A 22,669-nucleotide genomic window follows, 5' to 3' on the forward strand; every position below is an offset into this window, starting at 1 on the left:
AAATGGACTCAGGAACTGGCCCACTTAATAATTTGACATATCAAATGCCTTCATACATGGTGAACTTCATGATGAAGTATACATGCACCAACCTCCTGGGTTTGCTGACACTCAACACACCTTAACACGTATGCAATCTACATAAGGCCATCTACGGTCTTAAATAAGCCCCAATGAAATGGTACAACAAGTTGACCTCATTTCTACTTGCCTTCAGCTTTCACTTCAGCAAAGCAGATCCTTCCTCCTCCTCTATGTAAAAGAAAAGGTTCACATTTTTTTACTTACATATGTAGATGATTTTCTCATTACAAGAAATCAATCATGTATAATTCAGCATCTACTCTCCCAATTGAAACATACATTCTCCCTCAAACAACTCGGTGCAATTTCCAACTTTCTCGGAATACAGGTCAGCACGTTTGAAGCTGGCACCTTCCTTCATCAGATAAGATACGTCTGATCTAATCCACATCGCGAGTTTCCAACATAGCAAACCAGTTTAAACTCCGATTTCCCTAAAGCCATCACAGGCGTTCTGACATAGCTCAACCCCACTTAAATCCTCATCAATTTTGGTGTCTATCTGGCTCCCTCAATTATCTTACAATCACAAGGCCAGACATAGCCTATGCTGCTAACAATATTTGTCAAAAGATGCATCATCCCACTATGGTCGATTACCTTGCCTTAAAATGTCTTCTACATTACCTACAAGGCACTATCAACTTTGGATTACCCCTACTACTTGGCTCACTACAATTTAATACATATGCTAATGCGGACTGGGCTGACAATACCATTCATCGCAAATCTATCATAGGGTTCTGCACCTTCTTGGGAAAGACACCAATCAATTGGTGTGTAAAGAAAGAAGTTTTGGTTGCAAAATCGTCCACCGAGGCATAGTTTGATGCCCTCTCATCAGCCACTTCGGATGTCATTTCGTTACGATGACTACTCTTCCATCATCAAGTTCCTCAAATTGGTCCAACTCCTAACTACTGTGACAATACATCAGCCATGGCTCTAGCCTACAATTCTATATTTAATGCCAGGGCCAAGCATATTGAAGTAAATTACCACTTTATTCAGCATCACATTGATAGTGGTGCAGTCACTATTCTACATATCAACTATCTTGATCAACCAGCAGATTTACTGACCAAACTGTTGAATCCAAGTAGATTCAAGGACCTCAGAGACAAATTGGGTATTCATTCCACGACCGCACATTTTGAGGGGGACTATCATAGCACATAATATATATTGTAGGATCACCACACATCCCGCTATAGTAAGTTCCTCTCCAACTACCTTGCACCAAAGTTGACACTAACGGGCAGTCCCCCTGTCCGTCATCGATACGCTGATCACTTTATATATACTCAAAACTCACTGTAGCATTGTGTGCTTCTTCCTCTTTGATGAAAGAATGACTGATTGCTTTAACTCTTTTCCATACCTTTTCTACTAATCTTTGCTGCAGGTACCAAAGTCTTCAATTTTAAGTAGTGGCAACGTTGTAAAACCAACCAGCTAATATTGATTTTTATTTATTTATTTCAGAATAATTTCTTGCTGCTTCATGGATCGTGAAATTTTTTTTACGAGAAAAAGAAAAATCAAAGAACAGTAAAGGTTTCATCTCAATCCTTCTACATTTTACTCCTCTCACAAGAAATTCGCGTTACTTCGGATTAAATACTATTTCCTCCTTTTCATCTAAACAACAAGAAGTACTACATCTTCTTCTTTCTATTAAATATAAAAAATATATATATTCCCACTAAATTTTGAGCGAAGTACACAATCAAATAAGAAATTTTTAGATACATTATTATTTAATTACTTATACTAAAAATGAATATTTAATAGCATTAATAATAAATTAATTGTATAACAATTTAAAAATATAAAACTCGGTGAAAAAAATTATATGTAACATGTAGAAAGAATAAGAATAGCATTTTTTTTCAATTATAGGTTAAATTATTTTTTTAAATCACAATTTTTGAAAAAATAAAATAAAATCACCAAAATTGACGTTAAGCACAGATGAAGGTAGTTTCAGAATCGATAATTTGTGCCCTCATAAGAAAAAGAAAATTATGAGAATGACATTTGCAATGGCCGGTATGGAGCTCTTCCTTTCATTATTGCTCTTACACTTTGACTGGGAAACACCAGGTGGAACGGATCCTATGGAGCTTGGCATGGAAGAGGTGTTTGATGGTACGGCTAGGAGAAAGAAAGATTTATATTTAATTGCCATTCCTCATTCCTTCTAAAAAATTTAATGAGTGTTAATTTACAAATAATATCTCCTTGCAACTCGCTGGTGTTGTGTATGCGTAGCTGCTATGACTTTTAATTCTATGTATCTTTCAAGTTTTATTATAATCTTTCTATATAATTCTAAATTGATGTTACTCTTTATATTCTGAAGTTTTGTAATGAATGATAGCATGCCCACAAGATGAACTTTTTTTTTTTTTTTTTAATGGCGACTTACTAATTGCCTTGAGTTCTATCAAATTCATGATCTTCAAGAAGAATCGCCTTATTTAACGGATGGGCAACGAATTCTTTCGTCAACCTAAACATTAATCATGAATTATCAAAGCAAGCAGCGAAATATTTAATAAGATCATAGGCTTGTGTGGTGAACACAACATCTAATGAACACAGTAAAATTAAACCCAAATGCAGCAGTTGGGTAACTATGTAATTGTTTACGATCCATGCTGATGTTACTGCAATCAGGAACCTCATATGAGATTGGAATGAAAAGGAAAGAAAATTTTATAATTATTATAACTATTTTGTATTGAAAAGATATATTCAACTATGATATTTATTTTTTTATCTTTCTGACGTACTAATAAAACCTATTTGTAACAAAGATAAAATTTTAAACTAAGTATCATATTAATTAATTTACTTTAGCCCGTTAACCAACCGAAAAAAAATAAAAATTTTAAACTTGCCAAAGTCGGTAAGTGTCCTATAACTTTTTATCATTCGAAAAACTCTATTCTCCCATTTCGGCATTCCATCTGTTTGATGATGGTTAGGCTCCATCCGGCGAAAATGAGTTGAAGAGTAAGGCTTTTTTTTAGTCTTCATTTAATTTTTTATGGTTAATATTGTTATGTGTTGTGTTCATTTTATATTTGGCAAAATTCTTTCTAAGTATATATATTATATTTAGTTCTCGCCTAAGTATTTTTGAGGGTTTAGTTATTTGTCATTTTCTTGGCTAAAATGGTTTATGTTACAGTCTTTTGACATTATATTTGTAGAACTACTAAGTATTTTGTGATTTGTGTTTTCGCAATGTTGGAATGTGATTTTTTTTGTTACAATACAACCCAATTCATCTTTCCCATCAACCCTTGCCTCGGATTGACCAAGGTGCAACCCAAATTGACCCAAACATACCCAAAAACATGGTAAACCTGAGCCATGTTAGGGAATTTGACCACCCCTTGGGAAACTCAATCCATGGTTGGGTTCACCATGATCCTACCTACTTCCCTTATCAAGGCCGGGCCATTATTCAATCGAGTTTGCACTCAAATTGACCAAAACCGTATATGTTAGGGTAAACTTGAGCCTCCCCATTGGTTCAGGCTTCCCCATGCCCTCTGGATCCTTCATTTTAGCTCACCGGACCTCTAGTATTCTTTGGAAAGGGTTCTAAGTTGGGTTAAACAGTTAGTCAAAAATTGGAAGATAGGAATATTAAATCCCCAAAGTACCAATTTGCAAATGATATCAATGAGATATTTGCAATGAGCAGCAATATGAGAATTAACAATCTTTAACTTCTTGGCAACCTCTAGCACAAAGATCACTATGCCAAAGTCTTATGTATTTTAATAATTCATTAGTTGGTAAGGAAAACCTTCTCATCCTCCACCAAAACAATCCAACTCTTGGTTTGTGTTTTAATTTCCTTAACCAAATGGAGAAGCCAAAATCATCATCCTCATTGTTATATTTGGCAGATTCTGCATATGCTAATGCAGAAATCAATTTTCCAGAGAGCTGGAAAAGAGGTTCCACCTTATCAATGTGTCCATCGTGAATAACACAATGTTGCAAAATTAGATTTACAAGGTCCTGATTGAAAAACTGAGATAGTTCAGGCAAGTTCCATTGACCATCCCAAAGAAGAAATTGCTGTAGCATCACCCCGTCTAAACCAGCACAGTCAGCTAACAAAGGCCATTTGTTAAAACACTTATCCAATAACCAAATATCATTCATAACATTGATACTTTCTCCATTTACAACTTTCCATTTGACAATTGGTTTTAAGTAAGAAGCCCCATCCAATAGGATAAACCAAGCAGCTGAATGACCCCTTTCGAATTCTCCATTCCAAATGTTTGTACCATATTTAGTAGCAATTCATCTATGCAGCATGATGAAGGATTTTGAGAAAACCTCCAAGACAATCTAGCTCTTAGAGGACAATTTTTTTGAACAGCAGAATATAAACCCATTCCGCCCAAATTTTTGGGTTTACATAAATCTTCCCATGCAATATAATGATGGCCACGTCTACCATAATCTTTGTACCAAATGAAATCTCTACAAAGCCTATCCAATTCATATAACACACTTTTTGGAACCAAAGGATGAGTTGATAAAAAAGTTGGCAAAGATAGAAAAGAAGACTTTATAAGAACCATCCTATTAGCCAAAGACATAAATCTAGCACCCCAAGCATTAAGTCCCTCCAACGCATGATCAATGATGGATTGAAAGTCATCCTTCACCATTCTCCATAAAACAATCTTTATTCCCAAGTAATGTAGCTTGTTAACAACTTTGTAACTAGATTTCTTCCTAATTTTCTTCTTAAGCTTGGTCTCACAGATTTTTCAAAAAGAATCTAAGATTTTGTATTGTTGATATTTTGTCCTGTCCATCCATAATACTCCATTACTAAATTCTTCATAGCATGAACAATACAAGAAGATGCTCTCCCAAATAATAGCACATCATCTGCATAAAAAAGATGAGTAATTTTAGAAGCTCTTGGAGAAGTTTGAATGCCCAACTATTGTCCTATTTGATTAATAACATTTGATAAAAGCTGAGAGCACATGATGAAAAGATACGGTGATGTAGGATAACCTTGTCAAAATCCACTTTTTGCTTCAATCCATCTAGAACTCTTACCATTTAATAGGATAGAAAATTGCACATTAATCACACATTCCATGATAAGATTTGATATCTTAGTTGGAAAATCGAACCAATTTAAAACAAGATCCAAGGTTTCTTAACTCATACTATCGAAAGCTTGCTCCATATCAAGCTTAACTGCCATAAGTCATTTTTTAATTTTGGAAATTTTGAATTTATTGATAATTTCATAAGCAAATAAGCAATGATCTAACATAGATCTTCCTAGAAAAAAAGCAACTTGTTCTTCAGAAATGATTTTAGAAATACAACACTTCAATCTATTCACAATCATTGTTGAAGCAACCTTGTAAATGATTTTATAGAGACTAATAGGACCTAAGTTAGAAGGTGTTACGGGTTTTTGATTTTAGGAATAAGAACAATCAAAGTGTCTTTCTAATCTCCATGCATTTGCCCGGTAATGAAGAAGTCATCAATTGCTCTCCAAGTTGCATCTTTCACAAGTTGCATCTTTCTAATCTGGAGATCTATTTGAGCCTTGCCGGAAAACTGCAGAAGCAAACTCCTCTTCAGTGAACTCAGAATTTAATAAATCCATATCATTATTGTTAACCATATGATCCAATTTAATCGAATGCCAATTCAACCTCACACACTTCCTGTATCTCCATTTGTTTTCAAAAAACTTAAAAAAAAATTGATTCAATCTGCTCCATGTCTTCCACAACCAAGTTTTTTCAATCCTTAATTTGTCTAATCAATTTTCCATTCCTTCTAGCCGAAGCATAGTCATGAAAGAATTTTGAGTTTGTGTCACCCTATTCATTCCATATAGCCTTCAGTCTTTGATTCCACTAAGTAGATAATCTGAACAAATTAACATTGCGTTCATTAACTTTAGCACGAAGCAAAGCCAACTTATATGGACTTAGGCCTCCTTCCAATTCTTCTTCTAGTTGTAATTTAAGAATCTCTTCCTTCAATTCCTCCTTAAGAAAATTCAGTTTTTTGAACTTATTTTTTTTCCAAAAATAAAGAGACTTCAAAGTTCTCTGAATTTTTATATTTAAAACATCTGCTGCACCACCAAATTCCTATTTCTCCCAATCTTTAGTAGCAATCTTCCAAGTTACTGGAAAGGACTTCCATGTGTCTTCAAATATGAAAACTTTAGAATGAAATTGAGGCACTTCATTAAATTTAAAAGCATTAGGGCAATGGTCAGATGCCACCCTTGCTAGATGTCTAACCGAAGACGAAAGAACTTATTGTAAAGCCGCAGAATTCAGTAAGCATCTGTCCAATCTTTCCCAAATCCTTGAAGATCCTTCTTTATTGTTATACCAAGTGAACCTTGGACCAATAACACCTAAATCATCATCATGATTAGCCATAAAAAATTTCATCTCTTTCGGTCCCTTAGACATACAAAACCTTTTACCACCTCTCTTATCATCCTTAGAAAGAAGACAATTGAAGTCTCCTCCCGCAATAGTAGGAATACCACCCAACACATTCCTTCCAAGGTTTTCACAAAGATCCCTTCTAACTTGGAATTCCTTATTGGCATACACCGTGTCCACATGCCAACATCCCTTACTAGTAGTTTCAAGAACCCCAAACACTAATTGAGAAGAGTGTTCCACCACAGTAAAGGAAACTAGATTTATATTCCAAAGTACCATAATACCTCCAGAACTACCATTAGCTGGATGATAGAAAAAATCCCAATCATAACCAATAATCCTATTAACATCTCCTCTGCAAATATTTTCCAGCTTGGTTTCAGCTAGCCCAATAAAAAAAACTGCATTGTCATTCATAACTTCCCTTAGGTAAAGAGAGGCTTCCTTGTTTTTTGTCCCTCTACAATTCCAAAAAACAAAAGAAGACATTATTTATATAAAGGGGAAGAGTCCCCGCCTTTCTTCTTCACTTCACCTTCAACTTTCCTTTTCCTAGAGACGGGTTCAATAGGACCCAAAAACTTCAGCTGTAATTTGGGTTTTTGTTTAGAAGAATTCAATAGCTCTTTATTAGTACTTCCTTGATTTGTTTTTTAAACATTTCCTTGATCTTTGATTCAAGAAATATCAGTTCCTTCAATATTCACGTCTGCTACAGTAAAATTAGTAGCTTCAGGATCCAAAACAGGATTTATATTGCCATTTGAGTCTTAAAGAGAATCAATAAAAACAAGAGATTCTTCTTTGTTAAACGAATTAGTAAAAGGATCATTAAAATCCTTTGCCACTTCTGGGATAGTATCTAGGATAACATCATTCACTTTGTTAATATCTTCAGCTAATACTTCAAACCCGCTGGACATACAGACATCATATAAAGAATTTTATTATTTATTTATTTCATAATAATTTATTGTTTCTTCATTGAACATGAAATTTTGTTGACTTGAAATTTTTTTGACGTGAAAAAGAAAATCAAAGAACGGTAAACGTTGCTTCTCAATCCTTCCTCATTTTACTCTTCTCTCACATGAAATTTGCGAATACCGTAGATTAAATATTGTTTCCTCTTTCAGTAAGAGTATTCACAAGCTCATTACCCCTGATGGTAATGTGATTGAGGACCATAATCAAATTTCTTCCTCAGGTGCCCTATATTTTGAAAATATTTTAATAGCAAATTTTGCCCCGACTTAAATGCTAATTTTTACTTAATTCCCACGCTTGTTTCTAAAGAGGATAATTTGATGTTGACAAATATTCATTCTGAAGAGAAAATTTGGAATACGTTGAAAGATATGAACTCTGATACTGTTGCCGGTCCTGATGGTTTTACTAACAAGTTTTTTCAAAAAGTTGGTTGATCATTAAATAGGACCTTATAAATGTTGTGGTTGATTTTTTTAGGGGTAATCGCATCCCTAAATTCTTTACTTCGACTTCAATAGCTTTAATTCCTAAGTCTAATGCTATTAACTATTGGAGTGATTTCCATCCCATTAGCTTATGTACCTTTTTTAACAAGATTGTTGCTAAAATCATTATGGGAAGGCTTGCTCTTATTCTTCCCTCCATTATTTCTTTAGAACAAATTAGTTTTATTAAAGTTAGATATATTTTTGATAATGTGTTACTTGCTCAAGAGTTAGTTCATGATTTATATGCTAGGATTGCTAGTGGGAATATTATTTTTAAAGTCGATATTACCAAAGCCTATGATAATATCAATTGGGAATTTCTCTATAAAATTTTAAAACTTTTTGGTTTTAATTTGCAATTCATCAGCCTCATTAAAAACTATATTGAATTCTACTATTTCTAAGTCATTATCAATGGGAAGTCTCATGGTTTTTTCAATTCTTCTAATGGTATTCGATAGGGGGACCCATTATCTCCTGCTCTCTTTATCATTGCTGTGGACCCATTAACAATCTTTTTAGAATTCAACCTAGTCTGAACTATAAAATGAGTGGTGGTTTCACCATCAATCATTTGAGTTTTGCTGATAATTTTATTATATGCTCTAATGGCTCTATTAAAATGCTGAATATCCTTTTCAAATTCCTCAATACTTTCCAGCATGCTAGAGGGTTAATTTTTAATTCTACTAAAAGTTGCTTTATTCCTGCTAAATCTATTTCCAATAGCCGCATTACTAGTATTGAAAGGAAATTTGGTTTAAAAAAAAGACTTCTTCCGTTGAAGTATTTGGGGGTTCCGCTTTATAAGGGGAATAAACGTTCTGATTTATTTGATGATATTTTTAGGACTATCCATAAGAAACTCTCTTCTTGGGCTTTCAATTTTCTTTCTTATGGTGGTAGGCTTGTTCTCATAAAACAAGTTTTATGCTCGATTCCTATATATTTGTTGCATACATTATGTCCTACTCTTAATATTTGTAGTAGAATGGAGATTATTTTTAATAAATTTCTTTGGGGTTCCAAGGATGGTAATCGGTCTATTATTTGGAGCTCTTGGAGTAATTGTGCAGGGTCTATACATGAGGGAAGATTAGGGTTTCGTACCTTTACTGATATGATCAAGACTTTTAATCATAAACTTTGGTTTTCTTTCAGAACTAATAAAAGTTTATGGGCTAAATTCATGACAGCTAAATATTGTGCTGGGAAACACCCTCTTAATTTTTTTTTTAAACAAGGTGACTCTTTTAACTGGAAGAGACTTTATAGTATCAAGTGGGAAGCTGAAGAATTCATTCAATGGGGTATGGGTGTGGGGAACATTTTTTTTATGCAAGATAAATGGTGGAGTAATTTCTCTATTGATAGTCTCCTTTATACTCATTCTACTTCTTCTTAGAAAATCAATGATTTTATTATCAATGACAACGTACTGGAATGTTAGTTTACTTGCTAATATTGTTCATGACTTTATTATTAACTTAATTACTAAGATCTCTATTCAAACGGAGAATGAGGATTACATTTTATTTAACCGGTCTATTGATTGCAGCTTTGATACTAAATAAGTTTGGAATTCCATTAGACAGAGTTTGCCTAAAAATTCTCTATATGTTTCTATTTGGCATGATAGTATCCCTCCTACTTTTTCATTTCTTCTTTGGAGGATTTTACACAAGTATTTACCTTTTGATTCTCTTTTAGCGAAGAAAGGTTTGTATATTGTTTCTAAATGTCAATGTTTCTATCATATTGAGAATTTGAATCATGTGTTTATCCATGGCCCGATTTCTATGAAAGTTTGGATTCATTTTGATAATTTGTTTAATGTTCTTTCTACTACTCTCTATGATTCTTTTGCTTGTCTCCTCAAAGATTGGTTGAATCCGACTAAAGGTCATATTAGAAATATTCTGCCTGAAATTATTTGTTGGTTTTTATGGGATAGTAGGAATGCCTCTAAACATGATAATATTATTATGAATGCTTTAATTGCCATTGCTAAAGTTAGAAATCTGAGTTGTATGGTGCTAAGTTAGTTAATGCTACTTCCTTTAAAAATTGTCTCCAAGTTGCTAATGAGTTTGGCTTGAATTTCAACCCTCATCTTATTAGCAGAAAAGAAAAGCTGATTTATTGGAGGAAGCCTGTGGAAGGCAGCTTCAAACTTAATACGGTTTGTTCTAGTAATAATTTGAATGCGGGTTGTTGTGGCATTATTCGGGATTATAATGGTAATGTTGTTGTGGCCTTTGTGGGTCCCTCCACTGGTATTAATGCCATCCAAGCTGAAATTGATAGTCTTCAATTTGGTACCCAATTATGTTTCTCTCTTGGCATTACCAATATTTGGGTTGAAGTTGATGCGATGCTTTTAATTCATTATCTTGATGGTAAAACTTCTCCTAGTCCTAGTAAGTTTTATAAGATTAGAGATATCTCATTAATTACTCTTTTTTCCACATTATGCGTGAAAGTAATGCAGTGGCTGATAGTTTAGCCAAAATGGGTTGTTCTCTGGCTAGGTTCAACAATTATTTTGAGCACTCTTTACCTAGGGATATTAAGGGCCTGGTTAGGTTGGATCGGCTGAATATAGTTTATATTCAGTTTAATTAATGGGCTTATCCTTATGTGTTCCATGTTTACCTTTTTCCTTTGCTCCCTTTAATTCTATTGTCATGTTGAGCAGCTAGGCATCTCTGGTTCTCGTTGGTTATTCTGTTAGCTAGCCTGCTCAGGATTTATTTTCGGGGTTTGAGGTTTTTATTTTGTTTCAATTGATTAGTAGAATGGATCTTTTCGGTTACATTTTGTTAACTCTTATTGACATGTCTGATAATGGTTTAAATCATTTAGACAAGTATTTTTATTACAATTATATCTGTTGTGGCAGCATTAGTAATTTCACTAGGGATTAAATTTTTGTTCCTACTATTTTTTGGGGTATATTGGTGTTCTTTCCCAGTTTTGTTGGTATGATGTTGATGGTTTGTTTCTTCCTGTTGGGTTTGTGTGATCTAGCTCATCTTTGTGGTTGTTTTGAAATAATCACTAATGGCTGTAGTCTTTCTTGGGACTTCTCTAATTCATTCCTTTGCAGTATGGATGAGGTGTTCCTTGGTTTCAATTTTATTGTGTTTATCCATGCTTTTAGCCGAATTTATGTATATCATGCTTTGGTTACTGATGAGCAGCATTCTTATTGGTATGAGGGGATCAATCTGGAGATTATCCTTATCTCTTCGCTTTATTTGCACATTTTTAGAGAGGTGAAGGTTATCTAGGTTGGGAATGATGGTAATGTTGGATTGTATGACTAGTTTGTATGAATGGTGATTATCCTTATTTTTTTGGGTGTATATTGGTGTTCTTTCCCTATTTTGTAAGAATGGTATTGATGGTTTTTTTCTTCCTATTGGGTTTGTGCGATCTGGCTCATCTCTGTGGTTGTTTTGGGATAATCACTAATGGCTGCAGTCTTTCTTGGGAGTTCTCTATTTCGTTCCCTTATAGTGAGGATGAGGTGTTCCTTGGATTCAATATTACTGTGTTTATCCATGCTTTTAGGCGAATTTATGTCTATCGTGCTTTGGTTACTGATGAGCAGAATCTCGAATGGAAGGCTGTAAATTATAGGTTTAACAAAGGCTACATTATCACCTTATATATGAAGAAACCAAACTTTATCTTCCAGGGAGTTTTACCTATGACCCGAACTTTGTCAATTTTACTTTTATCTACTTTTTCTTCTTAATTTCTTTGTTCAGTATCCTTGCAGTCCTCTTTTGCAGGTTTCTGGAGCTTTGCGCTTGTTTTGTGCAGGATATTTTCGTGATTGGAAGGGCTGTGCTGAAGGTTCTCTATCTTTACCTTTCCTTTTTTGTTTGTAGAATGTTATTAGGTTATTTTTTTATCTGAATTAGAAGGGACTTCCAGCTCTTAGTTTTCTTTTTTAATTTGATTGTAGCTCCTCGGAGCAGTAGTGAGCTGGAGGTCCCTTTAAGGACCCTGTAACTTTTTATTATATTAACCATAAGCCCGTCAGTGGGTTTTAACAAAAAAAGAAAAAAAAATACTATTTCCTCTTTCATTCAAATAACAAAAAGTACTACCTCTTCTTCTTTCTGTTAAATATGAAAAAATATATATTCCCATTAAATTTTGACTGAAGGTTATAAAAACTCGTTTACACAATTATATGAGAAATTTTTAGATAAATAATTATTTAATTACTTATACAAAAATATATATTTAATACATTAATAATAAATTAATTTTATAACAATTTAAAAATATTAAAATCCGAGAAAAAAATTATATGTAACATGTAGAAAGAAAAAGAAGAGCATTTTTTTTCAATTATAGGATAATTTATGTTTTTAAATGACAATTCTGAAAAAATAAAATAAAATCACCAATACTAATTTTAAGCACAAAAGAAAAAATAGAATGTATTTTTTAAATCGATAATATTTTTCTTCATAAAAAAAATTATGGCTCCTCCATGCTCGAGTCTCACGTATTTGATGTGCATGTGAATTTTCCTTAATTCAGATTTACATATTAATTGTTAAGCCATATAACCACTATAAAATGGATGAGCTGAGTAAATCAAAGATTACTAAAATTATGGAGACCACTTCTGAAATAAACAGCTCAATTTTAATTTTGAAATAAACAGGTGCTTTCTTCCAGCCGGCCATGAACATCAGATAAATTTATTTGTTATCCACGAGCTAAACTTACCTCTAGATATGGGAAATTATTGGTTTCGGACACCGGACGACGTCCGAAGCCGATTGAAAATGCGCCACATCACCCCCTACTCGGTATTGAGCTCGATACTTCATACTACCGAGTTCAATATTACTCGGTACTGTGAAGTACGAATGGTAAGCTGTGTCCGGTGTCTGAATGCAATAATCTTTATTAGGTATACAGAACATACAACTATTTCATTTTCTAAGCTAGAATACTGGGAAATGACATTTGGAATGTCCTCTATGCATGATATTATTTATTTGGAACCGACAGAAGACCTAGCTAAATATCCAGTTATAATATTTATAACATAGTCATTCAATTCAAAGCTACACTTTTTAAAAATGGCAAAATAATAAATTATTCTCTGAATTTGTCAACTTGAATGCTCTCTGCAGACAAATTGCAAAATGGAAACATATCTAAAATAACTATAAATATATCAAAGGGCAACTCCTCCTCCACTCAAAATATCGTAGTACATACATGCTAATCATGCAATTTCCATTGTTTCCCTCAATCCTCGTCATAGTCGTGTTCCCATCCTTTCTGTTAATTCTACTCAACATATATAGTAAGAAGCATTCATTCCAGGGAGTAATACAAAACACCAAACTCCCACCAGGGCCATGGAAGCTTCCATTCTTCGGAAGCATTCACCATCTTATAACTGGAGAGCAAACCCATCACAGATTTTATAGGCTTGCCCAGAAATATGGCCCTCTATTTAACATCAAGCTTGGCAATGTAAACTTTGTGGTTGCATCTAGCTCCAGCACTGCTCGCGAGGTGCTAAATACTCATGATCTTGTTTTAGCCTCGCGACCAACACTTTTAGCTGTTGAGATGATTGGTTACAAGTCGAGTGGCATTGGCTTCTCTCCATATGGTCCTTATTGGAGACAACTACGTAAGATATGCACTGTAGAGCTCCTCAGTGCAAAGAAAGTTAAATCTTTGGGCTTCATCAGATATGAAGAAGCTCACAATCTTCTTCATAATATTCGAACAAATGCTGGATCTCCGTTGAACCTAACAGAGATGTTTCAAGTGGTCAGTAACACGCAAATAACTAGAACGGTGATTGGGAAGGAGTGTACAAGTCGCCAAAGGTTTATATTAGCAATGAAGGAAACTATCAAACTTCTTCCAATGTTAAGGGTAGCTGATTTGTTTCCATCTTTTAGCTTTCTTATTAGTCTTCTCGATGGGTCAAGTTTCCAAATGAAAAGGCTTTATCGTGAAATGGATCAAATTTTGGAAGAGATAATTTCAGAGCACAAAGAAAATGCAGCAGTTGCTGATGAAATGGAGGAGGATTTCGTTGATGTTTTGTTGAGAATTCAGGAGAAAGGACAGTTACAAGTTCCTATAACAATGGATAATGTTAAAGCTGTGATCTTAGTAAGTACCCACCCACTAATGTCTCTTATAATATTTTCATATTAATTTATCTTAATTTGGTAGTAGAAATGTGCAAAGTTAATGTATTTTTTTACTAGTTTAGTTTTATTTATTTAAAAATTTTAAAATAAAAAAAATTGAATCAGAATATTTCATTCGAACTATTTTATTATTTTCTTTAAATTGGCGTGAGTAAAAAGTATTATTTTTACAAATTATTTTGTTAGGACATGCTTGTTGCTGCAACAGAGACAACATCAAACACAATGTGTTGGATCATGTCGGAACTCATTCGTCATCCAGAGGTCATGTCTATGGCTCAAAAAGAGATAAGAGAAGTCCTTGGATCAAAAATAAAAATTGAAGATGATGATATCAATAATCTACATTACCTTCATAATGTCGTAAAAGAAACTTTAAGATTACACCCCCCTTTACCTTTGCTTCTTCCTAGAACTTCCAGTGAGGCCATTGAGCTATTAGGATTTGTCATACCAACAAAAGCCCGTGTGGTGGTTAATGCATGGGCAATTGCTAGAGATCCAAAAATTTGGAAGAATCCTAATAGCTTTTGTCCTGATAGATTCAATGGGAGTACACATGATATTAAAGGAACCAATTATGAGTACATACCTTTCGGGTCAGGACGAAGGATTTGCCCAGGAATGACATTTGCAATGGCCGGTATGGAGCTCTTCCTTTCATTATTGCTCTTACACTTTGACTGGGAAATACCAGGTGGGACGGATCCTATGGAGCTTGACATGGAAGAGGTGTTTGATGGTACGGCTAGGAGAAAGAAAGATTTATATTTAATTGCCATTCCTCATTCCTTCTAAAAAAATTAATGAGTGGTAATTTACAAATGTTATTTACTTGAAACTCGCTGGTGTTGTGTATGCGTAGCTGCTATGACTTTTAATTCTATGTATCTTTCAAGTTTTATTATAAGCTTTCTATATATTTCTAAAGTGACGTTCCTCTTTGTATTCTGAAGTTTTGTAATGAATGATAGCATGCCCACAAGATGTTTTTATTTTTTTTTTTAATTTTTTTTTTTTATGGCGACTTATGAATTGCCTTTGAGTTCTATCAAATTCATGATCTTCAAGAAGAATCGCCTTATTTAACGGATGGGCCACGATTTCTTTCTTCAACCTAAACATTAATCATGAATTATCAAAGCAAGCAGCGAAATATTAGATAAAGCCTCCTTGTGTGGTGAACCCAACATCAAATGAAGAAAGTTAAATTAAATCCAAATACATAACCTTGTAACAAAGGTAAATTTTTAAACTAAGTATCATATTAATTTACTTTAGTTCGTCAACCAACCGAAAAATAAGAATTTAAACTCGCCAAAGTCGGTAAGTCCTATAACTTTTTCATCATTCGAAAAATCCTACTCCCCCATTTTGGCATTCAATCTATTTGATGTTGGTTCGGCTCCATCCGGCGAAAAAGAGTTGAAGGGTAAGTTTTTTTTTTTTTTCCTTCATTAATTATTTACGGTTAATATTGTTATATGTTGTGTTCATTTTAAGTTTGGCAAAATTCTTTCTAAGTATATACATTATATTTAGTTCTCGCCTAAGTATTTTTGATGGTTTAGTTATTTGTCATTTTCCTGGCTAAAATGGTTTATGTTACAGTCTTTTGTCATTAAATTTGTAGGACTACTAAGTATTTTTGTGATTTGTGTTTTTGCAATGTTGGAATGTGATTTTTTTGTTGCAATATGACCCAATGCATCTTTTGCCTTTGACTTGGATTGACCTAGGTGCAACCAAATTGACCCAAACCTACCCAAAAACATGGTAAACCTGAGCCATGTTAGGGAATTTGACCACCTCTTGGGAAATTCAATCCATGGTTGGGTTCACCATGATCCTACCTACTCTTATCAAGCCCAGGCCATTACTCAACCGAGTTTGCACTCAAATTGACCCAAACCTTATAGGTTTGGGTCAACCTGAGCATCCCCAATTATTCAGGCTTTCCCATGCCCTCTTGATCCTTCATTTGAGCTCATCGGACCTTTAGCATTCTTTCCAACATAGCCTGACCCTATTTGTGGCTACCACCAGTCGAGATGAATAAAAAAGGGAGCTTTGGTGGTTTCCCTATCACCCAGCTCCACTGAAATATTTTTAGAGCATGGCTTCACTAGTCTTGAGCTCACGAGACTCTAAGATGATGCACCCTTTCACCTTAAATCCATCCAGCCATCCACTAGTGCCATCAGAGCCATTCAAGGCCACGGGCGAAGCTTGAATAGAGCACTTCCACCCAGGCCTTCAGATTCAATTCCAAGATTACCAAAATTTTCCTAGGGCGCTCAAAGGCTTTCTCTGCCATTCCCCAGCTTCTCATCCCCCTCTGCCTACTTATTCGAGCGAACTCCGGCAAAACTCATCCACGTATTGATAGAAGTCCTACCTCTAAAGATCCTCTAATTTTGGCGTTTGAATGAAAGGTCTTTTACATCATCCCCTCAAGTTTTCTGATAGAAAAATCCATTCGTTTGGTCTTTCGACATGGTGAGAATCCTTTCCCAAGCTCCTAGCTAGATAGTGTCAGTAAAGTGTGAAACAAATCATCAACTTGCCAAAATCAGACCATTGGATTGAAGGATTATGATGTCCTGATCCTTCCCTTAAATTTTGGAGCAAATTTTCCTATGGGATTGCTCTAATCACATGGGAGAAGCTCAACAGCTTTGGGAAATAGTGGGAGGTTGAAGACGTAATCGTGACAATTGATCTGATTCAATGGTGCATATTCGATCCCGTAATTTTGAATTCATTTAATCACATATGTCTGATCTATAATCTGATAGCAGGGATTAACCCCATAGTTACACAGTCTGCATCAATGATTGGCTACCTAATCAGAGCACGCCTATATGTAAAAGAGCTGCTGATTGTGTAAATCTGGGTTTAAAAATTCCAAAATAATTGGAAAATTTTTAAAAATTATATCTCCCTCCACACTTAAGCAATTTAGGTTTTCTTAGGCTCTTTGGAAAGATCTCTGGGAGATCTTAAAAAGCACGATGGTCTTAAGCCCTAATTAATTCTTTGTGAATGTCAATTTTTATTTTAATGTTTATGGTATTAATGCATTTGTGTTCTTAATTGGTATCACAATGGATTAAGATTTAGGGGAATTTAATTTTGACATGTCGTTGACATATCCAAATTTTACCCCCCTTATTTGAGGTGTTAAAGGGCATATCCATGCCTTTTTAGGCTTAGGGGTTATGTTTTGAACCCTAAGTTCAATTTGGTTCTATGATCTTTCCAATGTGATTTAGAATTTGATTTTGGTGTGATAATTATGATTTGTTTAAGGAGTTTAGAGCTATTGATTGCATCCCCATCCAAGCCTAAGGTAGTGACTTAGGAATTTGGAAGGAAAACTAGAAGTTACCTTGGTGGTTTGATAAACCACATTAGAGAACTCCATTTAGGCCAAAATTTAAGGGCAGTAGACCTTGAGATCAGGTGATCTCTTGGTCCAAAATTCACTTGAATTTGTTCCCAACTGGTCCACCAACTAGGAACCTGAAAATTCCTTCCTTGATTTGGTCTAAAAAACTTAATTAATTCTCTATTAATTCATATTAAATCCTAAAAATACAAGCAAACCCTTTAATTACTCATAATTAAAGAATTAACATAGGAAAAATAAAAGCCTTATCAAATCACCTTAAATTTAACTATAATTTAATTTCCAAGGAAAATCAATATTTAATAACATTAATTAATTAAAAATGTTTTAAAATTCTAAAAAAAAACTTTAAATACTTGAAAACATTCTCTTATTCCATTCCTGACCTTTGGGGGTCATTCCAAGGAGTTTGATATAGATTTGGATCAAAATCCTAAAATCCCCTAAATTCGATAATTTTAAAAATTCTAAAATACACAAAGTTTAAAAAATCATTAATAATTACAAAAAATCCAAATTAATGAAACTCAAAGCCATTCAACTCTAAATAAAATCTTGTATTTTTAAAATGTCAAACATCCAAAATTATGTCAAAATCAAAAACTTAACTCTCTAGTCAATGATAGTTTAAATTAGGTCAAAACTTCAGAAAATCATAAATTGATGTAAAATATTATAAATTGAGCAAACATAAAGTCTAATAATTTATTTTAAGGTCTTATATTTAAGAAAAATATCAAAAATCAAAACCAAACTTAATTTTAAATGTCAACTTTTAACCCCTTAATTAACACATTAAAATAATCCAGATGACTCCAAAATTCAATAATTAACTTAAAATCCAAGAAAACTTTCATCAAAATTTCAAAAAAAATTATAATCAATCAATTTGGATTAAAATTTATCAACCCTTAAGTTTAAACCACTAAACTAACTTAATCAACTGTGATTGCTACTAGGTATCCTAGGCCTATGACCCTATTGACTTAGCCCTAAAGAAGGTGAAATAAACTTCCAGGGCTTGGTGAAATATAAAGGAAAATATCAATTAATAATTAAAACCAACCTCAATAAACCTTAACACATTTTTATTTAAACTCTAACTAAATCTTCCCCATTTGGATCGTTAACCAACCCGAACATCAAATAAATTTAATAGATTAGTCAACTTAGGATCTATCCCAACAACAAAGCCTTCTACACACACTTTAGATGATTTGCTAGTATAACTAACTCTAGTTTAGGCTAGATCGATGTTTATATTTACTATTTTTTTGCCAATTTTCATGTTTTCATTACATGTTGTGATTTAAAAATTGATTGAAGTGTTTGTTTATTTAGAGTAACTACAATCCGTGAGTTGGTTTAATGGATAATAATTTACCCTTAGCTTATGACCAATCTAGTTGCTCACTGAGTTTTCTGTAGGTGGCCATGCTAGTGTAGGGCAACAAAAAGGAGCTAGATTAATAATAAATATATCTTTTATAAGTGCTTCATCTTCTAATTATTTAAATAAATAAGAGTACGGTCAAGTTTGGTTGAGTTTATAATTCAATGCATATTAAATTGCTTGAGATTTATTAAATTTTAAATGCTTAGGATAACCTTACAAGAGAGTCTAGATTTTTTATTTTTATGTTGATGTAATTGAATTATGTATAGAGTTTTGAAAGTTGACATTTGAGTTAGGATACAAAAAATCCAAACATGGATTCTAAAGAGGAAAAGGGCATCCCTTAGGGGAGTGCCTTTTTCATTTGGAAGCCCAAATTTCAATTACTTTAATACCTAAAGAGGAAAGGATAACCTTCCCCTAGAGGAAGAGTTTTCTTTCCAATTGGATATCCAGATACAATGAATCTAAGGAGCTCGAAGGGAAGAAGGACGAAGAGTTGAAGATAGAGAGTATGCCATTCAAAGTCACTTGCGTCTACCCTAGGATTAGAATATGGGTTTGTGATTAGTGGTGTCCGACCACTTTTAATTTATGTAACTTGTAGGTTGTAATAAACAAGAACTTTGCCTATGGATATTTACTTAATTAATTTTATTGTTTAATGAGTTTGATTTGATTTTATTGTGATTAGGATTGTTTATTTTCCTTGTTTTTTTGGTGATTTGCATGTCGAGTTTTATTTTAGCCTGGATTTGATTAGAGGCTTGTGAGGGTACGTATAAAAATTTTCAACTTAAAATTTAAATAAAATTTTTAGGCCAATATAAAAACTATGATTATCTAAAAAGTAAGTTCGTGATTTAAAGGAGTTAACATAAGCATCATTTACCTTCTCTTCCTTGTTAGGTGCATCCTCATTTGCAAGTTCTAGAAGACCACCTAGCCTTTGAGATTGAAAATTTGTCAAGGGGGTTGTTGTGCAATTTCTAGGGGAAATTTTTTTTAAGCATTTTTTAAAAAATTAGTGTATTTTCATTTCATGCATTTAATCGAGTCGATCAGCATACATTGTATTAAAAACTAATAATAAGAGTATAAATTTTTAATTGCATTTTTTCAAGCATTATCACCCAGCATAAGTTAAGGGGGAAATAATGATCCACTCTAGATGTTAGTCCCAATTCCCAAAAAGTTTAATAATAACGTCCTTGCCAATCTTTTTCATGTCATTATTATTCGACAAGTTTTACGCTGGCTGTCGACTACCTAACGCAACCCTCAACTTTTCTCATCTAGGACTTGGGACCTGGCAACGGCAGTGTTAATGTTAGATCTTAAGATTTAGATGGGGGCATTTAAAGAATATTAACAAAAATATTTTTGAGAATAAGATTTTAGATCTTAAGATTTTGTTTGTGCATGAGGATGCTAATGTTATGTAAGAAAACATGTCATATGCATAGGGAGTGGAAGAATACTTTGATTGTTTTGATATCTAAGATTAAAAATCCTATGAACCCTTCTAACTTTAGGCCTATTAGCCTTTTCCAAACTAACTATAAGATTGTGGCTACAATGCTAGTTAATAGATTGAAGAAGGTTATATCAAAGATGATTTCAGAAGAATAAGTGGCATTCATTCATGGAAGATCTATTGCGGATCATTGTCTTTTGGCTTAAGAGGTATTTCACAAATTCAAAATTTCTAAGAATAAGAAGGGGTTGATGGCTATCAAACTTGACATGGAGAAAGCATATGATAGTATGGGATGGACATGTCTTCGGCACATTCTTGATTGGTATGGTTTTCCTATTGATTTTTCTAACCTTCTAATGGAGTGTGTTGTAGATGTGAGGTTCTCTATAATTATCAATGGGAGGAATTCTAGTTGGATTGATGCTCAAAGTGGGTTCTGTCAAGGATGCCCATTATCACCATACCTTTTCATTCTATGTTCTCAACTCTTATCCAACTCTATTGTGCAAAGGGGACAGAAGCTTGGCATACAAATTTCTCCTAGAGGTCCTCTAGTTACTCATCTCCTTTATGTAGATGACGTGCTGATTTTTTCTCATGCATCCGTGGACTTAGCAAAGAATTTGAAGACTATTGTGGAGGAATTTTGTAGGTGGACTGGTCAAAGAGTTAATGTAAGCAAATCTCAAATGATGTTTGGCAAGGTTGTTAGGTACTCTATGAAAAGAAGATTGCTAAAGCTCTTGGTTTTAAAGTTGTCAAAGAAATGAAGTATTTGGGAGTGAAGATGTCTCTGAATAGAATTAAAATGGCTGATTTTCAAGAAGTTTTGAGCAATGCAATGGACAAACTTAATGCTTGGAGTAAGAAGTCCCTTTCTTTAGGAGGTAAGTTGATTCTTATAGATAGTTCTTTGCTATCTATGCCTAACTTTTTAATAACTCATTCCATAGTACCCAAGAGGGTTTTGTATGAGTTAGAGAAACTTTGTAGAAGTTTTCTTTGGCATAACAATGAGGGGACTAAAGGTATGAATTATGTGGCTTGGGGAGATATTTGTAAACCAAGATGCTTTAGAGGACTAGGGGTGCACTCCCCACTTGATAGAATTGGTTCTCTTCGATCCAAGTTGGCCTGGAATTTTATTCAGAAACTGCAATCTTTGTTCCACCGTGTAATGGCAGCCAGATATGGGAATGATGTGATGAATGGTGCTCAAAGGAAGATTACTTGAACGGCTTGGCAAATTCTGGATGATGGTGGTAAATGCTTTAAATTGGCTGTTCGGTGGAGAGTAGGAAAGGGTGATAAGATTAATGTTCTAAATGATACATGGTTGCTATATAGATGTATCAATAGGTGGCCAACCGTTATTGACTGTAAGTCATTGGATGGGGTATACGTCCAAAAATTTGTACTGAGTAATGGTAAGTGGGATTACATCAATTTACAGAAGGTTTTTCACCCAGATCTGGTTACCTTAATCAGCCATATTCAAATTGATTTTGAAGGGGAGGATCAGCTGGAATTGATGAAGAAATGCTCGGGGAAGACTGTTTCAGCTTTGGTATATGAGCAAATGCTATCTAACAAATATAATATGGAGGATGTTGAATACTTGTCCTGGCTACAGAAATTAAAACTTAAGAAAAAGGTGGAGGTTTTTTGGTGGAGGTTGTGGAAGGCAGCAATTCCAACAAATTAGTTTTTGAAGAACCGTAAGATTACAACTAATAATTAGTGTCCTAGAGGTTGTAAAATAAGTGAAACAGATGAGCATATAATGGTAATTTGCAAATATATGACTGATGCTATTGTAAAGATGGGTGAATGGGGTATTTCTATTCCTGTTTTTAGCTCCCTTGATAGTTGCTTACGGGGTTTAAAACACATTGCACAGAAAAATTTTGGGATTGTACAGATTTATTGTAATATAGTATACCATTCATGGAAGAATAGGAATGCTGTCAAGCATGGTAAGGGTGCATTGCCAAGTTCTATGGTTGCTTCGAATGCTATGTTTTCAGCCATATCAAACTCTGGTCCGTATCTTTCTTGCTGGGGTGCTAATCTCCTAAGGGAGTCTCAAAGTACTTGGTGCCCTCCACCGAAAGAT

The 22,669-nt window shown here is 33.9% G+C and overlaps 1 protein-coding gene across 1 annotated transcript; it reads left to right on the forward strand.

The window, feature by feature from the left end:
* Positions 1-10,848: 10,848 nt before the first annotated feature.
* LOC110113143 (premnaspirodiene oxygenase-like) lies at positions 10,849-15,063 on the forward strand. The gene is made up of 6 exons (XM_028697101.1): positions 10,849-10,919; positions 11,160-11,264; positions 11,537-11,684; positions 11,827-11,914; positions 13,446-14,224; positions 14,452-15,063. The coding sequence occupies exons 1-6, from the start codon at positions 10,849-10,851 to the stop codon at positions 15,061-15,063; spliced, it is 1,803 nt and encodes a 600-aa protein (XP_028552934.1).
* The last annotated feature ends 7,606 nt before the right edge of the window (positions 15,064-22,669 follow it).

This window comes from Dendrobium catenatum, unplaced genomic scaffold (assembly GCF_001605985.2).
Source record: "Dendrobium catenatum unplaced genomic scaffold, ASM160598v2 fragScaff_scaffold_875, whole genome shotgun sequence".
NCBI classification, from domain to species: Eukaryota; Viridiplantae; Streptophyta; class Magnoliopsida; order Asparagales; family Orchidaceae; genus Dendrobium; species Dendrobium catenatum.

Bases quoted from the DNA above. Each gene is read 5' to 3' on its own strand.
- LOC110113143 (XM_028697101.1), top strand. From the start codon at position 10,849: ATGGATCTTTTCGGTTACATTTTGTTAACTCTTATTGACATGTCTGAT. The intron at 11,265-11,536 runs GTATGAGGGGAT...TAATGGCTGCAG, and splicing joins GATGAGCAGCATTCTTATTG to TCTTTCTTGGGAGTTCTCTA. The intron at 11,685-11,826 runs GTAAATTATAGG...TTCTTTGTTCAG, and splicing joins AGAATCTCGAATGGAAGGCT to TATCCTTGCAGTCCTCTTTT.